We start from the raw sequence: 16,581 nt of genomic DNA, 5'->3' as shown, positions 1-16,581 counted from the left end.
CCTGCTGATCAATAAATATTTTCCCTGAATTTTTCTTCTGATCAGTGTTGTCCATTCGGCATTTCCCTACCTTTTCCTATTTTTTAAATTTTTAGCCTCCGTTTAAAAAGAAGCATATTTATAATGTTTCCCTGTTGAACCTTTTTATTTCACTTTATTTGTCTTCTGTGCTATTTTGTTACAACCATAAAACAATAGCAGGTGATCATATAGCACTGCTCGGATCCGGGCCCTGTTCTAAATGCTTTCCACATATTCTCACAACAGACCCCCAGGGTGGGTACCATTATTGTCCCCATTTTAGAGACGAGGACACTGGAGCATAGAGAGGTTAAGTAGTGTGCCTAAAATCTGCCAGGACTAAAATCTGGGCACGTTGGCTTTAGACTGTGTTTGTAACCAGTACATAAAACAGCAGAATAATAACGGTATCTCATTATTATATTTCCTCATTAAGCCTTGTAAATATTGAGTAGACCAGTCCCTCTGTTAAAAGCATGGCAGTCTACTGCATATCTTGTTACTGCATCCGGAAACAATCTCCCATAACCTCTATAGATAGCTTTGCTCTGCTTGTTTCACATTTGTGCATTTTCATGTTTTTTTTTTTCTGTCATTTCCCAGTGTCTTTCCCCCAGTCTTTTTACTTGTTGTGTCACTTTGTTTAAATTTCATTACCCAGGGTGAAAATAGAAATTTCCTTATTTCCTTTTGCCTTCAGTGAGCCCTGGGGACACTAATAATAAGGTCTGACCAAAACGTTGCAAAAAATCTTAACTCCTAGAAAGAGAGAAAAGAAAAAAGCAGGCTGTGGTTGGAATAATTTGGAATTCATGGTTTCTCTAATTATAACTGTCACAGATCCTGCAGTGGATACCACCCTTCTGTGTGTTTTGCATGTGCCCTATCCCCAGTGTTTCCTTAACTGGGGAGCAGTGTGATTCACACCAGTTAGCGCCCAGGTTGAAGCCTCCCTGTTTGCTCACCACTAGCTTAGCCCAAGGGGTTTCCATGTTGAAATCTTCAGCTGAGGCCATGGACTCCTTCTGGAGTTGCTTGCAGTAGAGATGTAAGTGATAATTCCTTTCTCTCAAATCTGAATCACACTCATGTTACCCCTAATGCATTGAGAACTAGGTTCCATCTAAACCTACATCTACCTTGGTGTTCTGGGATTATTTTAATTTTGTTTTATTTTGCAAAACTCTTGTGACCATCGGTGAGAAAATAATGTCCTGGGGGGATTGACATTGTGCTTTCCAGGTCAATTGGTTCTCTTTGTTGTCCTGTGAGGACACTGGGAGCACAAGTACCATGGCTTTGCTCTAGCTTCTCATTGGCCTTCTATGCTGGAGTGGCTCCAAGTCTGAGTCTATTCACTCCTTCTCTCAAGTGGACAAGGTTCACCAGGGAGCTTGTGCCTACTTGGTCTGAGGTGAAATCCCCAGACCAGATTCCTCCTGGTAGGTAAAGTCAGACCAAATACAGCAATTCTGCTCTGTGGCTTGTTTCCAGTTTTTCCCTACAGACCCTCAACAAATTTTGTCCAACTGTGGACAGCCCTGGGCATGACCCATGAATAGAAAATAGCACAGTCAACTTTGATCCCAGATGGAGAGCTTCCCCAGTTTTGGAAGCCAGGTAACAAACGTGTAGGTCTATCGTTAAAAAGCAAACTGGGCCATTGTACTTTGATTACAGAAAACAAGGTGAGGAACATTCTCTACCATCCCAGCACTTGAATGCTTCCATTACCATTAAGTTCTTTCCAGCCATTTTGTTATATCCTCAGAGATTTTTCTTGCTCATTAGAATATAAATGATTCAGAAAGTTACAGCCATAAAAGTTTTAAGGCAAATAGCTGAATGTTGCTTGTATTATACGTATAATGCCTTGCCCCTCAATTTTGCATTAGGCACAGTTAAATCAGTCCCTGCCTTTAAGGGCTCATTGTCTCATGGGAGATTGAAATGAAACTAAATAATTTTAATAAAATGTGATCAATACTGCAAAGAAGGAATAATTCATCCCCGGACGTTAGTAAAGACTCACCAAGTGAGGTGACTTTTTGCCTTTGCAAGATGGTTCAGATTTTGCAGTCTCAGAAAAGGAAACTGTGTTGAAATCTGAGATTAATATGTGCAAAGGGGGGCTCCCCTGGTGGCGCAGTGGTTGAGAGTCCGCCTGCCGTTGCAGGGGACAGGGGTTCGTGCCCCGGTCTGGGAAGATCCCACATGCTGCGGGGCGGCTGGGCCCGTGAGCCATGGCCGCTAAGCCTGCATGTCCGGAGCCTGTGCTCCGCAACTGGAGAGGCCACAACAGTGAGAGGCCCGCATACCGCAAAAAAAAAAAAAAAATATGTGTGAAGGGTTGAAGGTGAGAAAGATCCTACAAGCTCCACCAGGGCTTTGCAGGCTTTGTTTGCTGCTCATCCCTGTTCCGTTGCTTGAAACAGTGCCTGGTAGGTACTTAATAAATATTTATGATCAATATTTAAGTACAAGTATGTATTAATCATTCTTTGTAGAAGGAATTGGTGGGAATTGAGGCAATAAAGGAAGGTTAAACCATCTAGAAGAGGGACTGACATGCTTTTAATGTATTGCTGAATTTGTTTCGGTTATATTTTGTTGAGGATTTTTACATCGGTGTTCATCAGGGATATTGACCTGCAATTTTCTTTTCTTGTGGTATCCTTGTCTGTTTTCGGTATCACAGTAATGCTGGCCTTATAAAATGAGTTCGGAAGTATTCCCTTCTCTTCTGTGTTTTGGAAGAGTTTGAGAAGGATTATATTAATTCTTCTTTAAATGTTAAGTAGAATTCATCAGTGAAACCAACTGGTCCTGGACTTGTGTTCGTTGGGAGGTTTTTGGTTACTAATTCAATCTTCTTACTATTAATCAGTCTACTCACAATTTCTGTTTCTTCATGATTCAGTTTTGGTGTATTTTATGTTTCTAAGAATTCCTTTTTTTTAACATATTTCCCAATTTCTTTCTGTGGTATCAGTTGTACATCTCCTCTTTCATTTCTGATTCTATTTATTTGAGTCCCTTCTCTTTTTCTCTTGGTGAGTCTAGCTAAAGGTTTGTCTGTTTTGTTCATCTTTTCCAAAAGTCAGCTTTTAGTTAAATTGACCTTCTCTGTTGTCTTTGAGTCTCTATTTCATTGATTTCCACTTTGATCTTTGTTATTTTCTTCCTTGTAATGACTTGGGCTTTGTTTCTTCTTTTCCTGGTTTGTTGAAGTGTAAACTTAAGTGGTTTATCTGAGATTTTTCTCATTATAGGCATTTATCACTGTGAAATTCCCTCTTAGAACTGCCTTTGCTGCATCCCATAAGTTTTGGTATGTTGTATTTCCATTTTCATTTGCTGCTCTGTTTTTTGCTTTTTCTTTTGATTTCCTCTTTGACCCACTGGTTGTTGAGTAACCTGTTGTTTGATCTCCACATATTTGTGGATATCCCAGTTTTCTTCTTGTAACTAATTTCTAGTTTCATACCATTGTGGTCAGAAATGATGCTTGATATGATTTTAATCTTCTTAAATTTATTAAGACTTGTTTTGTGGCCCAGCATATTATCTATCCTGGAGAATGCTCCACGTGTGCTTGAGAAGAATGTGTTTTCTGTTTCTTTTTGTTGGAATGTTCTGTATATGTTAGTTCAGTTCATCTGGTCTAGTGCGTCATTTGAGGGCAATTTTCCTTACTGCTTTTCTGTCTGGATGATCTATCCATTGATGAAATTGGGCCATTAAAGTCTCCTACTATTATTGTACTACTATCTGTTTCTCCCTTTAGGTCTTTTTATATTTGCTTTATATATTCATTTGCTTCTATGTTGGGTACATAAATATGTACAAACATTATATCCTCTTGTTGGATTGACTCCTTTATCATTATATAATGACCTTCTTTGTCTCTTATTACAGTCTTTGTCTTAAAGTGTATTTTGTCTGATATAGGTATAGCTATCCCAGCTTTCTTTGGTTTCTGTTTGTCTGAAATTTCTTTTTCCATCTGTTCTCTTTCAGTCTGTGTGTGTCCTTACATCTGAAGTGAGTCTCTTGTAGGCAGCATATAGATGGGTTGGTTTCTTTATTTTTAGAGAGTATGCCAAGACCTGTCAGCATCTAAAAGAGGAGGATCTCAGAACCTAGATTCAGGCTGATTGAAAGCCAGACCCTCAGGCAGCAGCCTTTAAAATATGCAAATGTACCTCATTCAGGGGAAGACTGGGAGATGGGCATTTCTGTCTGCTCTCTCAGTGTCAAATCCTGGGGTGATAGCTAGGTAAGAACTGTTTCTTTCTTTGCTACTGTCCCATTGAAGCCTTGAACATAAGCCCCACTGGCACCAGAGCCAAGCTGTCAAGGGATGTGTCCTTTGGTTCAAAGCCATAAGAGCCTGTGCGTCAGACATGTACACAAGCTCCTTTCTCAGAGACACCGATGATTTGGGGTCTCGAGATGTGTGCCAGACCAGAAACCTTCCCCTCCAGCCAAAGCTCCAAGACAGCAAATAGGCCTTTTTACAGAAAATTGTGGGTGGGTTTCAGTTGTCTCTGTCTGTTCTGTGCCCTGGGCAGGGTGTTATACTTTCATGGAACACACGAGCACAGGCCCTGCTGGCCCTCACAGCCAGGTGATGAAGGGGCGTCCCTGTGCATCAGGGCACTAGGTGTAAAACTGGGGCACCAGTCATGCACAGAAGCTCCCTCCAGGAAATACCCACGAGCTGAAGCAAGTCAGTTCGGGAGCACAAAGGTGGTGCCCGCCAACCTCCATCTCTGGAGAGAGTTTCAGTTGGTCCCCAGATTTGTGTTAAATTAGATGCCTGCCCCTCAGGCCAAAGCTTTAAGGTAAGCAAATAAGCCTTTTACAGAAAGACTGGGTACTTTTGGCTGCCTCTGTGCTGGGCCCTGGGGTAGGTGAGTTCCTGCTGCCCCTTTAGGGAGTTTTTTTCAATTTGCTATAGCTTCATGGGTCTCGTGGACACAAGCCCCATTGGCTTTCAAAGCTAGATGTTTTGGGCGCTTGCTCTCAGGTGCAGGTCTTAAAGTAGGGGTGCCAGCTATGGGGTTCCAAGCCCTTTGCTACTCAGGGAGAAGCTCGGGGTTGTGAGTTACTTGCTGATTGTGGGTTGCTGCTTGGGAGTGGGGTTTATAGTGAGATTGTGTCTCAGCCTCTCCTACCTGATTCAATGTGGGGTTTTTTGTTGTGTTTGCCTGATGTATAGGATTCACTCAGTAAAGTTTTGAGTTTCTTTCAGAGGAAATTGTTCCATATATAAATGTAGATATGGTGTATTCTTGGGAGGAGTTGAGTTTAGAATCCTCCAATGTCATTACCTTGAACCAGGACCTAGAAGTGTTTCTTACTTTAAGAGTTAGGTGTGCTCATATAGAATGTATGTAGTATTGTAATAGAAATACAGTTGACCCTTGAACAACACAGGATTTGGGGGTGCCGACTCTCTGGGCTGTTGAAAATCCATGTATAACTTTACAGTTGGCTCTGTATCCACAGTTCCACATCCGCGGATTGAACAACTGGATCACGTAGCACTCTGGTAAGTATTTAGTGAAAAAAAAAATCCGTGTGTAAGTGGACTTGTGCAGTTCAAACCCATGTTGTTCAAGGGTTTCCCTCATAGTCGAGCAATAACTAGCACTGACATCCTGATATAATAACTTCTGGTGTTTTTATTAGGACTGCAACTATGTAAGTAAGTGTACTTTACATAGTTGCAGTCCTAATATATATCCAATTTTGTATTTACTCTTAAAAGTTTACATTATACATTTCTGTGTCATTAAAATTTCATGAATCATTTCTGTAAGTTTATTAAACTTATCAAAATGTTTTGTCTTACTAGTTTGAGTGGGTTTTTATTTTACACTTTGTAGCATGTTCATAATTCTTTCATTCCGGTAATCCTGTTATGATCTACCAAGTTTTACAATTTTTCTTTGAGAATCTGACCATAAGTGTTCTGTACTGTTGCCATTCCTGGGTCTCACTCAGTGAATTTAAATTTTAAATATCAAATCATCTTTAGTCAACTATGGCCACTTAATATTAAGCACTGTTTCTCTGTCTCATTTTTTTCACCTAAGTGTTTGAGGCATATATCAGTATGATTTAAATATATACATAAAGCAGTCTAGCTAGTTTTAATTTTTGAAAATGTCTCTTTTGGTGTTTCCAGTTGTTTTCCTTTAGGAATTTCTTGCTATAAAAAGTAAAAGCAGTTTATTTGCTGTTTATTCCAACAGTTAAAATTAAAAATAGTTTTCTCTGACTTTTTATTGTTGGCATTAGAGGCAGTAGTTCTTTTCATCTAGGTGTTTATTTGTTGGCTCTGACCTGGTCCCACTGAAAAAAAAATTTAATGTTAAACCCAAAACTCTGAAACCCATCCATTAGAATAGGCTGAATATGAGAAAAATCAGAGATTTATTTTCACATTGCCATTCTTGTATTTTGTTATACGTGTTCTTTCCAAAAATCTAGTCTTTAATCTTTTCTGCTATATCTAGGTTTATGAATGCTGTGGGCTTTCGTGAATGTTTATTTACACGAAGGATTTATTTTTCTTGATCTTCTACTTGCTTTTTTTCTTAATGATTATGTTTTATAGCAGAGATTGGCAAACTCTTTCTGTAAAAGGCCAGATAGTAAATATTTTAGATTGTGGGACTATAGGACTTTGTTGTTGCAGCCATTCAGCTCTGCCTTTTTAATGCAAGAGCACCATTTGTATTATTTTGTATATTTCTCTTGTTTTGGAGACTAAGAAACATTTTCTACTATAAACCTCCAGGAAAGTGAAATGAGCTCTATTAGTTAGGATGCACTGCTGCAGGGTCATACTTTAGTTCCAAGAAGATATGTGAACAAACATGCGTGTGAACACAGTACAACTTTATTTATAAACATAGGCAGCCATGTGCTCTATAGTAATAAGTAATAGGGAGAAAACAAAAAAAACAAAAACATCAGGATAACATATGACTAATCTATTAAAAATGCTTTTCCCAGGACTTCCCTGGCGGTCCAGTGGTTAAGACTCTGCGCTTCCACTGCAGGGAGCGTGGGTTCCACCCCTGGTCAGGGAACTAAGATCCCACATGCCGCACGGTACAGCCAAAAAAAAAAAAAAAAAATGCTGTTCTCTTTCTGTTATTTTAATTTCTTTTAGCTTGGAATGATGGAGTTTATTTTATTGCTTACCTTTTTAATAATAGCAGAAATAGTTTCCATACCCTTATATAAAAATCTTCTTTAATTTATCCATCAGCCTGTTGTATTATTATTTTCTGCTCTCTTCGATTTTTAACAGGCACGGATTGTTGGAATACAGCAACAGATTTTGAACCACACCAAAAATTAACTTAGCTTTTGGGGTATCTTTTCATTGAATGTGCATTTATATTTCAAAACATTAAGTCATTGGTGAAGAAATGAGTATTAACAGTCCTTGTCTTGGTTTGGATCAAGTGTCAATTGTGACAGTAATAGTGAATTACTTCTATACTCTACCATTTGTAAACCTGAGCACTTTACATTTCTTTTCTAAGAAAGTGATCTCCATTTGAAATGAATAAACCTTTCTACAAGGTTCCTCTGGGACCCTTCTCAGTACTCTAAGAGTTGTCAGACAGTAGCTCTCAGACAGAGATCACACTTTCTAAGTGTTATGTCTAATTGCTACAAATGAACTACATTCTCATTGTTGACAAGGCAGGCTTGCTCTGAAAAAATAAATATACGTGTACCCATTTAGCTTTTCAAGTTCACACTAAAAATTCTGATAATGAGACTTATTTTCTAATTTCTGTTTTAGACTTTAAGAAAAGATGTATTCCATTTTATCTTCTCTGATAGCTAATACCTAAAAATATTACCCTTCTTTTTCAGGTTTTGTATATTGTATATTTCTATTTATTTTTGTGTTAACTTGTATATTTCTCTTGTTGTGCAAACCAAGAAACATTTTCTGCTATAAACCTCCAGGAGAATGTAATGATCTCCATGGGTTAGGATGCATTATTGCAGAGTTATGTTTTCAGTGTCCAGAAGCTTCGTAAGCTGGCCCTAACCTACCTGTCCCATCCCCTATTGGCTTTGTACCCCAGGCGCATTCAAGACTTCATTCAGCACTTTACCGCCATCTTTTCCTGTCTGGAAAATGGCCATGAATGAGTTCTCTGTGGCCCCACTTAAATGTTGCTTTCTTTCATTTCTCTGCAGGCAGAATTACCTGCTTACTCAGCTGAACACTGTATCTTTGCCTTGTCCTCACTCGACATCATCTTTGGTTATCAGCCTTGTGTTCCAAACACCACCTGTCTGTCCCCTATCACAGGTGCCGTGTGATATTATGCATTTTGCCCAAATGCATTGAGCGCATAATAATTATATTATGTTCAGTCAACACCTGAATAAACACATAGAGAAGAGGAAAGCCACTGATCATTGTAGATTGGTTAATCATATTTCCCCCCTTTCTTTGTTTTCTCTTTAGGTATTCTTGAAGTTTTACACTGTGTGTTAGTAGAAAGTCCAGAAGCTCTAAATATTATTAAAGAAGGCCATATTAAATCCATTATCTCACTTTTAGACAAGCATGGAAGAAATCACAAGGTAAGTGAACCATTTTATTGCCAGAAATAAATTCTGGAATAATTTTAAAACTATTTTTTTTTAAAAGATAATTTTTAAAAGGTGGGTCAAATTTTTCGTGAGTGTTTCTCACCTTTTAATTCCAATCAGGTAATACTGCTTAGTGCTTATGCATAGCCTCAATGGGAGGATGGAGCAGTTCTCAATTTGTGTATGAAGGAAAGTTGGAAAATAAGTGGACACATGGCTGTAATGTTTAAAGTGACTGGGTCAGAGGTAACTGGAGGAAGTGTGTTTTTGCAAATTGCTGCTGACACTTGAACCTGAGAAGGGAGTGAGAGTCTGAAGGTGGCTTCTCTTTTCAGGTTCTGGATGTCTTATGCTCCCTCTGTGTTTGCCATGGGGTAGCAGTCCGTTCTAACCAGCATCTCATCTGTGACAATCTTCTGCCAGGAAGAGACCTGTTACTGCAGACACGCCTTGTGAACCACGTCAGCAGGTAGGTTCAGCGAACCCACGTCGCCAGATTGGTAGCATAACAAAAAATGCACGTTCTAGCTTTGTCGCTAAAACATCGTATAGTCTGTTTGTTTGATTAGAATCTTTTACATATTTCCCCAGGGAATAGTGTAGGAAGTTTTCCTACCCATCAGATGAGATAACAATAGTAGATGACTGAAGCAAAATACACATTTATTACAAAAAAATGTATAAGAGCTCTCATTCACGTTCATATGTAGCCGAATTGTCATTGTCACCCTCAGGAGCAGGCTGACAATGATACAGGGATATAATTATATATAATTATGTTTTACATCTTCTTAGAACATAACTAAAAACACTATATCTTTCAATACCAATGGTGAAGTGCTTACTATGTATAATAAAGACATTGAATTCAAATGTCCAAAGTATAATAAATTCTACAAATAATCAATAACACTACATTTTCAGTTAGGTGTACCTTCCAAGGTATCAGACATTCATTGGGTACTTTGTGCCAGCCACAATGCCAGGTGCTTTACAAGTATTCTATGCTGCTTGTGTTTGCACAAAGTGTTATTGTTATCTACATTTTATAGATTTAAATGTTGGAACTGGAAATGGAACTCAGGTCTAACTCCAGAGACTGAGCTCTTCCCCACCATGTCATAGTGCCTTCCATATACAAAATAATAATAATAATTACAACCACAGTAATAAATACAGCTTATAATTAAGGAAATGTTATATGTGATAGTGATCACTTTAATGCACTGTGTTTAGCAGCTGCCCAGAAAATACTTGCAACTTCACTCTGGTTCAAACAGAAATGTAGGGTTTAGTGTATATTTCTACGTTGTGATTTTTTTAAAGATTGATTTAAGACTTCCTCTGTGGTTCTTTATATAATAGACCTGTCGTTAATGAGCAGTATTTTCTGAGACTTTCACTAATCCCTAGTGTTAACTTAGGGTAAAAGTTCTTCCGTAAAATGCAATTAAATACAACTAACTAGAAATTATTCTTTTCACAGCAAAGCATAGAGAACAACAAAGATGATTAATCACCTTGGTTCCTTCACTAAGACTATATGACTTGCTTCAGCCTCAAACTCTGAATGACACAAAGCTTAGCTTAGGAAAATGTCTCTATGTCCTGGATTAATAGTAACTCCATTAGGTCCGAGGGCCTGCTGTGCTATCCTGGGTGCCTCCCCTTAAATATGATTAATGATATAAAATATGCTGAAGAGCAATTAAGAAAAAATAATAGACCCTTGAGTGACATTGCCAAGTTATCCCAGAAGCAAACATCAGTCTCTGAATGTTAACTGTAAGGTTGGCTGTCAATGCAGACTTCAGTGATTGCTTCAATAATTCGTTGTACTTAAGGAAACATATTTAATATGTAATATATGTCTTTGAGAAGCAGGACTAATTCAAGATAGCACGATGTAAGTTAAGACAATGAAAGGTTTATTCAAATTTTCTCACATGCTATTCCTATCTCTTTAAAGCATGAGACCCAATATTTTTCTGGGTGTCAGTGAAGGGTCTGCGCAATATAGGAAATGGTACTATGAGTTGATGGTGGACCACACCGAGCCATTTGTGACCGCCGAAGCCACTCACCTGCGAGTGGGCTGGGCTTCAACGGAGGGGTACTCTCCCTACCCTGGAGGGGGCGAGGAGTGGGGTGGAAATGGTGTCGGAGATGACCTCTTCTCCTATGGATTTGATGGCCTTCACCTCTGGTCAGGTACGTAGTATCCATTTTCTTTCACAGTGTTTTTGAAGGAAATCTTTTGCCCTCACTGGACATTTCTAAAAGCTATTGGTATTGGTGCTGTTCATATCAGGTACATTTATTTCAGAAATGTAACACTGAAGTGATGAGAGTGTTAAGTAAAAAGGAGAATTTCACTAGGGGAAAAAGAAAACTCTTACAATTATAGTACCTCTCCAAAAGACTTCTTTGCCTTTGAATGGTATACTTCAGAAGTGGCTTTCTGATTCATGAATCAAGTGCAAAAACTTAAATGTTTCCTACATGTTTTAATTGGTATGTGTGAAGCTTTAGCTTCCAATATAAAAAAGAACCAAAACCAAATCCTGGAAAATAATTGGAATAAATAGACTAAGTTCCATCTTCTGTTGGGTAATGTAATGTCAGGAATTGGTAATTTGTCAAGTGTATTGTGAGGAGTCAGCTCATAATAAAATGATGCTTTGTTTCAGAAGTGTGGAACGGTTTAAAAATGAATGAATAGTTCATTTCACTAGCTACCACTGCTAAGCTTTGATGGTTGAAAGTATATTAAAAATGAGTAATATATAAAAATAAAAATAGTACTCTTTTTTTCAGATTTATTAAAACATGTATTTTGATTGGCTCTATTTAAAAGTTTACCTTTTGGTTATGTGGATATTGGAATTCATTTGGATTCTGCAGACATATGCTTGTATTCATAAAGCTGCATTTAGAATGAACCTGATATATTTTATAGCACATTTAACATACAGAAAATAGAGAGAGGTTCCTTACATTACAGAAAGCTGAACTTTGCCTCTCATGGGCAAATCAAGTGGTATTCATTTGTTAATGCTTTATAGGCCTCATAAATTATGAAAAGAACATTTTAAATTAAATTTAATTAAACCTAAGAGTTTATGGTAAGGAATTTATAAAGAAAAGCACTCCATGTGGTTGTATCAAACAATTATACTTACTAAATTTTTCCTTTATTTGGTGCCAATAGCTCAGTAGCCTGGAGGAGATGAAGCTGTATGTTGGATATTTCATCTAACCTGTGGGGCACTGGTTGGGATCCAGGCTGTAGTGGTGTGTCTTATACACAGGTGTACTGTGCTGGTCAGCAGAGAGTCACAATGCTTGTTCCAGAATTTTTCTACCCACCAAACAAAGGCAAAGAGCCCTGCCTTCAGAAGACCTGACAAAGATGAAATAGGGTTAATGTCTGTTTGATAATACATGTATAATATATAATATAACTATTATCTTCAGATATTATCCCCTCTCTCTACCTTCGAGTATCACTTCACACAAAATGGGTCCTCAGGTGAATGAATGAAGCGTGTTCACTTGTTTTCCCATTACACAGAGATTAGGGGAAAAACGAAACAAAACATTACACTGGTAAAAAAAAAAAAAATGCTGAATTGCATCTCATTATTTTAGCCATATAACGTCCATTTCACCATTTTCATGTTTGCATTTAGTTTGAAGCTTTTTCTGTCAACACAGAGGAAGAACCCAGAGCTTCTGGAGTTGAAAGTGTATGCAATATGCCTTTCATGGCAAAGTATCTTTTAAACAGAGTGATAAGAGCAATAAAAATATTGAGTGAATCTATGCAGGTATCACAGAAAAGAGGATACATTGTGGGATTTCAAGAGAAATTCATCTTGAAACTTTGTATCAGGAGAAAATAATTGACTGTTTTTTCAAATGGCAAGAAAACATGCACTCTACCATGCCTATAGTTGAAAGCTATGTTCTCTCAAGCCCTGGGATCCATTGCTAATTTTAGATTCAGGATCAACAAAGATAAATGTAAACTAATTGGCTTCTGACTGAGTTATGTGGTTAAATCCACTGTAATTCACATAATCTTCTTGGGTTCACTCTCCTATTCCTTTTCTTTTTAATAGTTGAAATAGAATTTAAAGTGTCAACTATCTGTGATTTCTGAGAGAGAACACTTAAGTTTTTGTGATTGGGGGGTGGAGAATTTGGCTTATCAGCAAAAGTTTTGAGCTCTGTCTTCATTTCTTCTTCCCCACTTAAACTCTGCATAGCAGTGTTATGTTCTCCAATGAGAATTGGACTGGGGCAGCAGTCCCCAGCCTTTTTGGCACCAGGGACCAGTTTCGTGGAATACAGTTTTTCCGCAGACAGGGCTGGCGGGTTGGGAGATGGTTCAGGCGGTAATGGGAGCGATGGGAAGCTATGGGGAGCGGCAGATGAAGCTTCGCTCGCTCGCCCACTGCTTACCTCCTGTTGTGTGGCCCAATGCCGGCCCGGGGGTTGGGGACCCCTCGATTGGGTCATCCACATCCTGTGTTTGTAAGGACCAAAAGTGTGAAAAACCTTGGTGCTTTTGGAGAATTTAAGTATAAAAGTATGGAGGAATGTCATAGAACAGTATGGGAAAGATGGGTAAGGATTCTCTTACAGGACCTATGAATCAGACCACTGCTGTCTTCTTTTCTGGCTAATGCAGTGAACAGGAATATAGTTCTCATATGGATTTGATCTGAGTTTATGTAAATGCAACCTTAAAATGCTTCCTAGTGGATTCAGCAGTGTGAGTGCCATTGAAACTGTGGACTTAGGCTTGTCACTAGTGACCTTATCTCTCTTACCTGTTTCTTTCAGGCATTGCAAAACAGTTAACCATGGTCATTAGTATTAGCATTATAGTATCCCTCAGATTGAGCAATATATTTGGATTATAGTAAATATGTTTAATAACATTATCAGCTACAGATCTTGATGCAAACAGGGATATAGACCTTTATCTGTGAGTTCTGTTGCTTTTGTATGACTTTTTTTTAACAAGCTGCCTTTATTATATCCAGGGAATCCTAGAGGGACCACCTGATAACGAATGTATTGCTTGCAGATTTGAATATTGGTAAAATTTTTAAAAAGTACACAGTTTAAAATGTAGATATGCTGTACTACTGGCATTTCAGATATGCTGTTGGTAGAAATCTTGGCATGCTAGAAATTTTAAAAAGGTGTTATAAAAAATGCAGCGCTTGCATCATCAAATCTATTTTTGGTTGAGAAATTTTGTATGTTTGCATTTGTGAGCATGTGTGTTTGGGAAGACCTTACCTTCCTGTTTTCCATTGTGCCCATGGGACTAATCGGCCAAGGAGTTATGACACAGTCAAGAATGGGAATAGGTTATAGGTTGGCTAAGGCAAGAAATGACATTTATCAAATATCATTTTCATACCTCAACTTGTATCCTGCTGTATCCTACTTAAGAAGCCAACCAAGACCTTGTATGAAATAAATGATAGAACAACAACAAACCAGTTGACATGTATTGTCTCTCAATAAACAATGTACAAATGAGCACATTTTCTGCTTTCATTATCCCTTTATATTTTTATGTTACAAAACAAAATGGATTTAATCTTTGGGAAGGGGACTGAAATAAATACCTGCTGTGTCTGAGACTGTTCTTATAAACCATTAATTTAATCATCATAACAACTCTACAAGGTGATGGAATTTGGTTTACAAGAAATCAAGGTTTATAGAGCTTAAATAATGTGCTGATGGTCATACAAGTAGTAGGTGATAAAGTAGCAATTTGACTTCAAGCCTTTCCCTAGAGATTTTCCCCTGACATCATTATATTATCAGCTGTAAGATGATATCAGCATCAAATACCATCCATCTGCATGCAAAAATTTCTGCATGTCAGAAGGACCATTTTACAATAAAGATAGCAGCATAGCTCCTGAAAAAAGCAACAATTTTTTTGGTAAGGGATTTGACATATAACATTAATACGCATTCAAGATTTAGTCTAGTCCAGTACCGTTTGGTGATTGTCGCTGCCTATTCAGATCTTTGACTCAGGTTCTGAAGATGATTCTCTGAGATAAAGATGCATTACCCTCCTTAATGTGTTTCCCCATAGGTTGTATTGCCCGTACTGTCAGCTCACCAAACCAGCATCTGTTGAGAACTGATGATGTCATCAGTTGCTGTTTAGATCTAAGTGCCCCAAGCATCTCCTTCCGAATTAATGGACAACCTGTTCAAGGCATGTTTGAGAATTTCAACATTGATGGCCTCTTCTTTCCAGTTGTCAGTTTCTCTGCAGGAATCAAGTTAGTATTTCTATTTTTTTTGGTCTTTTTGCCTTCTCACTTCTCATTCTTTCATGGAAGACTCTGCACTGCCATCACACTTGCTTTGCTAACCTTCTCTCTCTCACTCCTGGGCATCTGTCCACAGGGCATTTTGCCCCTTCCTTGAAGGGTGAAGATAAGATTCACCTAAGAGGAGAATCTCAGGAGGCTGAATCCTTTGTTCATATATCCAACCATTTAGATATGCAATCTGCTGACTATCCTTCTATCCAGTGTTCCTGAAATATTTCAAGTCCATTTAAGTTCACTTTTTTCATTAATAAGGGTAAATAAACAATGTTGCATTAAAATACCATTTATTTTCTCATATTTATTTTCATTAATTTTTCTTTTCATTACATTCTTCCACCCTACTCCAAACCCCCTCACTTCTACAGAAACCACATGTTTTTTGGTTGATCAGGTCAAGATGACTCATTTCCATGTCATCCTCTACCTGCTATACTTGTAAATTATCTGCGTATGGTCAGCTGGGTCAAGGTAGTTTCCTCTAACACTTTGCTTTTTTGCTACTACCAGATGGAAGAGAAATTGAAGTGATAATTTAGTATGTAGTAGTATCATTTGAGTCCCCTTTAAGGAATTTCACAGGGAAATCGGACTGTGACTGTTTTTTCTTTTTATCAGATCTCATCCAGCCCTGCAATTTTAAGTATACAGATATTTAGAAAGTCTGTTCTTTCTCTGTTGATTATATGGGCACCTTGACACCTTAAATGACCAAATACTATGAACAGGTATTTCATTCACATAGGAATATAGTGCATATGCTTTTATTATTTCTCCAGAGAGTGATAAGTTTTTGCTGAGCCATTAACATAATTTAATCAGGTTTTACTTTTATGATTAGAGGCTCTTAATCTCTAATGTACTGACATTATGGTGGTACTTAGAAAAAAAATGTGGCTTCTGACAAAGCTAATTTTGTACTCATAATTTATTCCTCTATTCTGTTGATGAGGAAACTTTTCTGTATGCCAGAGATATAACCGACCCCGACATGCATCCTTTTCAGGGTACGCTTTCTGCTTGGGGGGAGACATGGAGAATTTAAGTTCCTTCCTCCGCCCGGGTATGCTCCTTGTTATGAAGCTGTTCTGCCAAAAGAAAAGTTGAAAGTGGAGCACAGCCGAGAGTACAAGCAAGAAAGGACATATACACGGGACCTCCTGGGTCCCACAGTTTCCCTGACACAAGCCGCCTTCACACCGATCCCCGTGGATACCAGCCAGGTACCCAGATCGTCAGCTGTGATGGCAACGTTTGAATTGCAGTCATTCCCATATGTGGTGGCTTTCAAACTTTTGCCTGCAACCCACACGAATGCATTTTACAGTAATACAATATTTATGTATAATTGGTTTCGTAAACTAACGCTTACCCTTACCATGTCCCTTAGCCATTTGCCTAGTCTATTCTACTTTGTTTTCTAAGGGTGATTTCAAGCCAGTAAATTGACTTTATAATGTACTAATGGGCCACAACCTGAGGTAATGCATACAATTTTAGAGTGTTGTTTTTTTACCTAGGGTAGTGGTGGAGTTTT

At 38.2% G+C, this 16,581-nt stretch overlaps 1 protein-coding gene across 1 annotated transcript in view; it reads left to right on the top strand.

Moving 5' to 3' along the window:
* The window catches only part of RYR2 (ryanodine receptor 2), a 523,123-nt gene that overhangs the window by 189,993 nt on the left and 316,549 nt on the right, over nucleotides 1-16,581 (top strand). The window contains exons 18-22 of the mRNA XM_007452954.1: nucleotides 8,537-8,655; nucleotides 9,000-9,133; nucleotides 10,634-10,875; nucleotides 14,801-14,993; nucleotides 16,051-16,267. Coding sequence (XP_007453016.1) covers nucleotides 8,537-8,655; nucleotides 9,000-9,133; nucleotides 10,634-10,875; nucleotides 14,801-14,993; nucleotides 16,051-16,267 — 905 coding nt within the window. The remainder of the gene's footprint in view (nucleotides 1-8,536; nucleotides 8,656-8,999; nucleotides 9,134-10,633; nucleotides 10,876-14,800; nucleotides 14,994-16,050; nucleotides 16,268-16,581) is intronic.

Source organism: Lipotes vexillifer, unplaced genomic scaffold (genome assembly GCF_000442215.2).
Source record: "Lipotes vexillifer unplaced genomic scaffold, Lipotes_vexillifer_v1.1 scaffold1088, whole genome shotgun sequence".
NCBI classification, from domain to species: Eukaryota; Metazoa; Chordata; class Mammalia; order Artiodactyla; family Lipotidae; genus Lipotes; species Lipotes vexillifer.
This window is presented reverse-complemented; position numbering and strand designations above follow the sequence as displayed.